At 43.5% G+C, this 9,107-nt stretch overlaps 1 protein-coding gene across 1 annotated transcript; it reads left to right on the plus strand.

Annotated features, from left to right (window-relative positions):
• The first annotated feature begins 4,711 nt into the window (after window positions 1-4,711).
• MAP1LC3C (microtubule associated protein 1 light chain 3 gamma) lies at window positions 4,712-6,767 on the plus strand. Its single transcript, XM_074578241.1, has 4 exons — window positions 4,712-4,861; window positions 4,948-5,003; window positions 5,131-5,237; window positions 6,231-6,767. The coding sequence occupies exons 1-4, from the start codon at window positions 4,807-4,809 to the stop codon at window positions 6,439-6,441; spliced, it is 429 nt and encodes a 142-aa protein (XP_074434342.1). The 5' UTR covers window positions 4,712-4,806; the 3' UTR covers window positions 6,442-6,767.
• The last annotated feature ends 2,340 nt before the right edge of the window (window positions 6,768-9,107 follow it).

The raw sequence follows: 9,107 nt of genomic DNA on the forward strand, positions 1-9,107 counted from the left end.
TAGCTGTATGCTTCCTACAACAGGCAAAATCTTGGCTAGAGCTTCATAGGACTCACATATGCTACTCGAGCAGTCTCATCAGAGCATCTTGGTCCTCTTGTTAACATAGGCAGCTCTTGCTCCTCAGCTCCACAATATCTCACAGATCTACCTGAAAGCAGTGCTGTTTCTCTCACAGCACCTGGACAAAAGAAGATGCCTGCCTTTGAGTATGTCTTTGTGCCTCTGCAACGTCTGAGTGTTCAAAAGCACTTGTGGAGGGGAGGAAGAGACTCCAATAACTGATGCAAAAACAACCTCAGTGTCTTTTACATCTTTTTGTTGCTGTTGTTGCTACAGAGCTTATTATAACCAACACAAGCCATAGCAGATCACAGATAATGTCATTCAAACTTTCATACATGCTACAGTAATTCAAAACTTCTGCTTCAGAGCAAGAAAGAACAGAGGAGAAATCACCATTCAAACAGGCGTTTAGCATTTCTCTCTAAGGAAATACTAAATTACAGGTCTACTAGATAGCAACTGGATGTACAAACACAGCCACACCAGACAAGTTAACATTATGGTGTTATCCTGTCTGTGATGTGTCAGGGCTAGACCCTTTCAGAAGCAACTTGTCCCTCTATGCTCAAGCACTCTATACTTTATATTTCATTCTTCTTCTTGCAGCAGTTACTGGAAAGCTTTGGAAGTGTGATTTTAGCATGCAGCAGTCAGCTGTGTAAAGGCAGCTGGTCAGGGATTCTATGATTTTTAAATACGATCACATATAAAAGATTGATGTTTATTTGTCAGCTTCTTTTTTTTTTAATTCTGTAAGAGGCAGTGTGGTCCTATGATCAACTCAGTGCATTTGTGCTCCAAAAATGTGGAACCAGTTATCATTTGTACTGTAGCCTTCCTCATGAAATTGTGTTCAAAATGTTGCATGCATTCTTTGCCTCTTGGATTTTTGCTGCTGCCACAATTATTTCTTCCTCATTTTATCTTGTCTGGGAAATTCAGATTTCAAGTTCTTCAGAGCAGGCTTGTTTTTTATCTGCGCTGCTTATATTTTGCTTAGCACAGGGAGACTTGCATATCTGTACAGACCTATGTGATTTGAATGACGAATAACTACCAAACAAGAACAATTTAGGAAATGTCCTTTTTCTAACTCTTCAGGCCTTTCCTCTAACACTGATAAAGACCTTTTTCTGAGCAACATGAGCATGAATGAAACAGAACAGTCTAAGAATAAGGCCTTACATTAGAGCCCATTCATAAGTCTCCCCCTGCTTCCCTACCCAACTTCCAAAAAATGCAGGAAATTGGGAAAAAAAACAAGGTAAGCAGTGAAAACGCCTGAACGCATAAAATCAATTGGCAGGGAAAGCAGTCAAATTTTAGGATGGACAGTTCACATACGCTAGAAAGTCTGTGAAAGAAGCACCCCCTCACTTGGTCAGGAAGCAAAGCCCTCAGTCATTAGCTGACTCATTTCTCGCCTGCAGCAATATCATGTATTCATATTTCAGCCATACTTCTGAGACAAACCTGTTTGTCCTTTCCCAAAAAGTTCCTACCAGCTTATTTCAGACTTTCTTTATATTCTGTAATTCTGTCTTTCACAGGAGCTCCCTCATTTCTACTAAAACTAAAAGTACCTTCAAATTTTGGACACCCTGCACCTTTCTGTGTGGGGAAAATAATTCCCTGACTAAAACATCTTTAGGTTATGAGACAAGTATTTTCATGTCTTCAGGTGGAATGGGCCAGTGCAAAGGACATGCTGTTTCTTTGTTGCTTTTACGCTACCTTCTTTTGGGCCAGACTCTCTATTTGATTAGGTCCACGAAGTTTGGATCACAGAATCACAGAATGGTAGGGGTTGGAAGGGACCCTCAGAGATCACCTAGTCCAATCCCCCTGCCAGAGCAGGGTCACCTAGAGCAGGTTGCACAGGAACGCGTCCAGGCGGGTTTTGAACGTCTCCAGAGATGGAGACTCCACCACCTCTCTGGGCAGCCTGTGCCAGTGCTCTGCCACCCTCAAAGTAAAGAAGTTCCTCCTCATGTTTAGGTGGAACTTCCTGTGTTCAAAATTGTGCCCATTACCTCTTCTCCTGTCCCTGAGCACCACTGAAAAGAGCCTGGCCCCATCCTCCTGACACCCACCCTTTAAGTATTTATATGTGTTGATAAGGACCCCCTCAGTCGTCTTTTTTCAAGACTGAAGAGACCCAAATCCCTCAGCCTTTCTTCATGAGAGAGATATTCCAGTCCCCTGATCATCTTTGTAGCCCTAATCACTTCAGTATAGAGACAACGGATATATCAGAAATCAGTTACACAGGTGCAAATGTGGGACATTGGGAGAGGCTATGAGTATGGCAATGAAACTGGAATAGATATGATATGCAACTCCAAGCTTGTGCATTAATGTTCAGGGACTTACAGGACTCCTATGAGTGTAGTCTTTGGACATTCAAACAGGTGAAAATAGAGTAACAATTTCCTTTGGACCTTCTGTTTCTATTTCAGTAGGGTCCTCTGACTACTCCATGCACACAAAATTGCTCTAACAGTTCATTAATTCTGTGCATGCAAGAAAATCTTACAAGGGAAAGGAGAGAAGAAGGAATAAATCCCACGTTTGGGTCTGAAACTGGGTGTTTCAATGCAAAAGCAAGTGCAGGTGCCATGTAGTCACACACTAGACCTTCCAGTCTCTCTGTCTGCAGATAGTGAAACAATTACATTAGTCAGTGCGTGTTAGCTAAAGCCTGGGTCTGTGCTCACTCCTAGCTCTCAAAGAAGTTAGAGCTGTAACTGATCACCAGGTTCACTGATCACCAGGGTATTCTTCTTCTTTGGCTCCCCTTCTTATCAGGTATTCCTTTTTCTTACGAGCAGCTGCTGTAGAGCTTATGGTTATGAAAAGAAATCGCCTCTCTCTGGAAGCTGGGCCCCTGATGTCTGTATGGAGCCAAGCTTTTGTACTTCATATGCAGTGAGAGGTAACACAGAAAGCAGAGCCCTGGTGTGGCAGGTTACTTTTTGTCTGTACGCAGTGGATCACAGATCTTTCTACTGGATCTACCAGACAGAAACCAGCAGGGGTGTGTGGAAGAACCAGTCCACTTTCTGAGCAGCTTTGGGAAGCCTCACCGTGACCACAACTCCAAAGACACATTGTGTGATCTCCACACATCCTTCTACCTCCTACAGGCTTTGTTTCTGTGCTATATGTAGGTCTATGCTGTTTCTTTACCCTTCCAGTTATTCTTCTGTTCCTCAGTCTTTTTAAACACACGTCTCACCAGATTGAGTTATGGCATCGTGCCATTTCTGTGGCACACATCCTCCTCCACTGACACTTCCCCAGTCTGTCACCCCACGTCTACTCAAAAGAACTAAAGTTAGACACAGCTCTGTAAGCAAACCCCTGGGCTTACCTGCTCTGTAGGTACCTGTATCCAAACCACTCCAGCAAAGGCTCAAGTCCTCTCTCCAAGTTCAGAGCTCTTGCTTATGAACTCCTCAAAGCAAAGATCTTGTCTTTGTGCAGTTAAATTCGTAGTGCCACATGGGGGAGCTTGTGCTGTGACTTGATCTCTTCCAGATCAAGAGAAAAGGACAGCTCAGCAGCACTAATAACTTCAGACACTGGAAACTCTGTTCTGGAAAGGCTGGTTGAAAATCATGACATATGCATACATAGTGCACACACACTCTAATAAAGATGTTCCTTTTCAAAATGATCTTAGGTGACAGTCATTGATTTTGCCTTGAAAAAGCAGCCAAACCCATAACTCATAAACTGTAGCTCATAAACCTTAGAAACTTCCAGTTGCCCTTAGCCTGATAGATCAAATAAAATGAAAATGGCTATATTTTAAAGGCATAAGCAAAGCAAATGAGTAATGGAGATCAATTCCAGCCATCCACTAAGATGACTTACATACACAACAACCATCCTTAAGTTAACTTTACTCCTTGCTGAGCCATGTCTGGCTGCAAAGCCATCTGGACAGCTGAAGTAAAAGCAGGTGAAAAAGCAATCAAAAAGGCAGGGAATCTGTCTCATCATATTTGACAAATAGATGGACCTGAAGTCTGCTTGGAAACCCTCAAAATCATGCGAATGCCTTAGAGACAAAACCAGAGTTTAAAGCTCACCTCCCAAGTCATTCAGAAAATAAGCAATCTGGTAGCCTGAGGATATGAAAACTGACATATGAAAACTGACAGGTTCGATGGCTTGTTTTTTCTGTTTTGTCTTTTTTCCTTTTTTTTTTTTTTCCCCCAAAAACCAAAGAAATAATTTGAAAGCAGTTTGTAAGTAGGAAGAAGGTGGCTGACCTTCTGGACCAGCCATCTGGAAGACAGATGGAGACAGTCGAGCCTTGAGCTGCGCCCTTTCACAACCCCGTAGAGCAGTCAAAAGTCCCCTCACAAAGTATTAAATTGTCTTGTATGCAAAGTACCTTGCGGTTCGGGCGATACCTATCAAAGAAAGCAAAGGACAAGGAGGATGCTGCTAGGACAGGCTAGAGCGACGGGCTCACCGGCACCACATTCCACCTTCCCCTTGGTGGCGCGGCGGGGAGAGGAAAACATGCGAGGGCAGACGAGACCACCCCCGGGAGCGCGTCCCCTTCGCCCCCCCGCGCCGGGCGGGGCGGGCTCTGCCGGCAGCACCGGGCACGGCGGGGCGGGACCCAGCGGGACCCGCCCCCATAAGAGGCAGCGGCGGCGGCAGCAGCAGGAGCAGTAGCGGGAGCAGCGCGGCGGGAGAGGGGAAAGAAGGAGGGGAAGAAGGATGCAGGCGGTGCCCGGGGCGCAGGCCCGGCCGTTCAAGCTGAGGAAGAGTTTCGGTAGGGGCGGCGGGTGTGCGGCGGGGCTGCGCGGCGGCGGCGGCGGGCTGCGCGCACGCGTAACGCTTCTCCTCTCTCCCGCGCAGCCACCCGGCTGGAAGAAGTAGCAGGAATCCGTGCGAAGTTCCCGACAAAAATCCCGGTAAATCGCTGGTTTTGTATTATCGGAGGTTATTGCTGCTATTTCAGAAGAAATGCTGGGAACCTCTCTGAAGTGTGGGAGGGGGGAATGTTTTAGGTTTTGCTAAGTGTGATTCTAATTAAAACAGGTAATCGTTGAGAGGTACCATAGAGAGAAATACCTTCCTCTATTGGACAAAACCAAGTTTCTTGTTCCCGAGGAGCTGACGATGACACAGTTCATAACCATCATCAGGTAGGCAGTGAGCACCTGTGGGTCTGTGGCAGCCGGGCCTTAGAGAAGCCACTCTTCTCTACACAGGTATTTTCTAGTGCTGCGCTAGAACACTCTGCTTTCTTTGGTGGGGAGGGGGATGATGGTATTAGAATGGCTTCCCTCTCTTGCAAGCGCTTGAAGAAAATCAACATGTTTTCTCAGGTGCATCTAGGGAATAATGCGGTCTATGCTTTTTGGATTCATAAAGACTTCTCTCTTCACCCTAACTATAATGAGTAAAGATTATATTAGACTCCTGCATTCTTCTTGCTTGATGAACTTGGTAGTGGGGCTCTGGTTCTGTTCTGCTTATAGCTGCTACCGCCTTGCTCTCTTACTGCACCTTGCTGAATTTGCCCGAGTTCAAAGCGACTCTCGGTGTGCGTGGCATGAAATGTGTTTTTAAATTATTATTTATAAAACACTACAGAGAAGAAGCCTCCCAAGGTATTTAGTGATGTTCTCGGACAAAGTAGGAAAGCTACGATCTTTCCAGCCCTCTTTTTAAAGTACAGAAAAGATCCTTCTAGATGCTAACTTCTGTAAAAGAGGCTTTTGGCTCTTGGCCATCTGAGGTCCTGGTCCTCATATGTAGTTTTTCTAAGGACTCTTCTTTTGAAGGTAGACTTGAAAATAAGTGTAACAGACTACGCTGGACTCCTTTACTACAGCTGTACTGCAGAAACTTTTGGTTTCTACTCAGCATTTCTCTCTAATTGGAAACTCAAAGCCCAGGCTTAGTAGCACTCATGGTCTAACAATGTAAGCCTTTCCTCAGAGCGCAAGCTTTTCAGCTTCTAAGCATACAGTGAACTTCCTGCTGATGAAGACGTTAAACCACATAATGACTTTACACAGTATTTCTTGTACATAGTTCATGCAACTGCTCTGCTTAATGTATTTCATAGACTCAAGTTGAAACATTCTTAAATTTGCTAATGTTTAATGCTGTATTCTCCTCCCTTCAATTAGGAGCAGGATGGCTCTGACTGCTACACAAGCTTTCTACCTGCTGGTGAACAACAAAAGCCTAGCCAGTATGTCCTTGACAATGGCAGAAGTGTACAGGGACTACAAAGATGAAGACGGCTTTGTGTATATGACATATGCTTCCCAGGAGATGTTTGGATGCTTTTTACCCACTGCTCAAGGGGAAACCATGGAGTGCCTTCAAAAAACTTAAGGTTGGGTCCATGTGCTGCAGTGAAGCAGTTTGCTATGAATCATGCCTGTGACATGAACCTCGGAGATGCTCCTTCCAGTATGAGCTCTTGAGCTCTCTAGTGGGGAGTTATGACCCAAAAGCTGGCAGGACCAGCTTAAGGCAGAAATGGTGGTACACTTTTCCTAGACAATAACTTGGATATATATTTTTATATTTGAAGACACTTTGGGGTTTTTTGGAACTGCACCTCCACTTTTTTGCAATATCAATCTTAGTTATGTAACTGATTTTTAAGGTGTCCTTAAAACCTAAGTCTAAGAGTAAAATAAAGAAGCTTTTAAGTATTGTGTTGAATGTTAGTTTTAATCTGGGGAAAGACTGTAAAAGTCTGTCTAGGAGAAGGTCCTAGAATAATTCTGGGAGTTTGAGCTCAATGCTTCTTAAATGAAGCATTGCTTGCACAGCCACTCTGAATTTTTCAATGGAATAACAAAGCTTAACTCAGGTCACACAGACGCAAAACCATACCTGTAAATGGTTTGTTAAGCTAGATATCTGAGCTGCAAGATTAGGCAGACTGTACTAATGCTAGAGCAGGGTTCAAATGCAGTGTTTTTAACAACTGGATAAATACTGTCAGCTGTTACAGAAAACACTGTAATATAGATAACTACCTGTTTAAATAAGCAAAATTGATTTCTAGTCAGCATAACCTACGCAGATAGCATGACTTGAACGGTGGTTTAATCAAGTGTTCAAGAGTCTATTCTTCCTACTGAATTCTGCTAGTCTGGTCTCTGTAGATAGACAGTCATGTCCATCCCCTACAGGCACCTGCTGGTCAGGTCCCCTGAAGGACTTCAGGGAGCCTTCTTTCAAGGATGGATAGAGCATAGAACCATAGAATTGTTAGGGTTGGAAGGGACCTTAAAGATCATCTTGTTCCAACCCCCCTGCCATGTGCTGGGACACTTCTCACTAGACCAGGCTCATCCAGCCTGGCCTTGAGCGCTCCCAGGAATGGGGCTTGAACCACCTCACATGTAATGTACCTTGCGATTAAGAGGTATACTAATGTCTCTAGAAAATGTCAAAACTGTCATGTAGTGAGATGCTGATTCATCTAATACACAGGCTTGGTTTCTAAACATGTATTAAAGGAACACTTGACATGAGGCTTAGTCTGAAGTATAGCTCAAGCTGGCTTTCCTGGCCTTCTCATGTTAGGAATGTATTGGAATGCTGTAAGTGTTCTGATTGTGCATAATCAACTTAATACTGCTCACTTAAATATCTATCACAGTGTGCAGTTAATCAATCAGCTTCAGGTAACTTCAGCTTAGGTCAAATTGTAACAATATGATGCAGTTCTGTTCAGTACCAAACTGATTTGCAGAATGATTAATGTAGGAATTACTAGTGCAAAGAAAGAGGTGCTGACAGTATTTAAATTATGCATAAGGAAGGAATGTGTGTGTAAGCTTTTTGCAGTTGTTCTCTTGCACTAATAATCTCTTGAATTTAAAGCTCTGAGCTGACCTGGGTTCAAGCCTCTAAACCAGGGGGTTTAGGCTGGTACCTGCCTTACTGAAGGTGGTGTTTGCCAACTCATGTTTCATGAGGAACAAAGAAATCATTGAACTGACCGACTCAGTGGAAAGGCTAAGGCTATGTCAGTATAGGTTATGAAAACATGCAGGCTTCGGGATCCCAGAATCTGTTGCTTGGATAGATTTCACTTATGCTTGTAATGGAAACAGTTTCCATTGCACAAATTAAACTCAAATAGTCATTTGTTAGCAGCCCTCGGGGATGGAGAGACACCTGTTTGGCAGGAGCACTATGCGGCAATGTTGAACAGCTGTGGGAACCTTGGGGTGAGGGGAGCAAGGGGAAGTCTTGCTATGTTCAAGCTCTCTTACCAGTCTAAGAGCTGGGCTAATATTTTGCTTCATTGACTCCTCTGTTTGTCTTCCTGTCTTGTGTGATACTTGGTACATGAAGAGAAAAGCACTCCAGATTCTTGGCTGGAGCAATTTTATGTCTGACAGCCAACTTTCTTTGGTTTGTAATGTAGTGGCTGAGGTGTAAGTGTTGATCCCTCCAGCATTTATTGACATTAGGCTGTGGTCTCTAACAGGCTGAGTTGCAGATACAGCCAAAAAAATTACACAAGGAGAAGGTCAGTTGCAGGTAAAGACCATTATTATAAACCTGTTTAAACTGGCCTGCTGAGCCTAGAGAGAAGCCCTGTGAGCTGGGAAAGCTTCATCATTGGGTAATAGTAATAGACTTGCCCTTCTACCAGGTGTTAAAGCAGATAGGATTAACCAAAGACAGTTTTGAAAAAGTCTTAAAATAATAAACTAGAAGTTAGGTGCCCAAATAAATCAGTTATCCTGCTGCTTCAGTTGCTTTGGTGTGACTAAGAAGCTTTGAATTCAACCTATTGTCTCTCGAAGTCCAAGGAATAAGGATTAGAAAAGAAGCAAACAGAAAAAACTCTGCTCTGACTGACATAAGTAACTGAGATAACTGCAGCTGCTTCCAATGTAGCTGCTGTTTGAAGAGCTAATATTTGCTTGAGCAAATACCTATTGATCAGACAGGTACTTCTTGCTTTTTTTTTTTTTTTTTTTTGCAATGAAGGACACCATGCAATGGTAAGTAAAATTTATAGTTCT

This window comes from Larus michahellis, chromosome 3 (assembly GCF_964199755.1).
Source record: "Larus michahellis chromosome 3, bLarMic1.1, whole genome shotgun sequence".
NCBI lineage: Eukaryota > Metazoa > Chordata > Aves > Charadriiformes > Laridae > Larus > Larus michahellis.

Excerpts from the sequence above, each read along its gene's own strand:
- MAP1LC3C (XM_074578241.1), top strand. The coding sequence starts at position 4,807 with ATGCAGGCGGTGCCCGGGGCGCAGGCCCGGCCGTTCAAGCTGAGGAAG. Across the intron at positions 4,862-4,947 it reads CAAGCTGAGGAAGAGTTTCG|CCACCCGGCTGGAAGAAGTA; the intron begins GTAGGGGCGGCG and ends TCTCCCGCGCAG. Across the intron at positions 5,004-5,130 it reads AGTTCCCGACAAAAATCCCG|GTAATCGTTGAGAGGTACCA; the intron begins GTAAATCGCTGG and ends TAATTAAAACAG.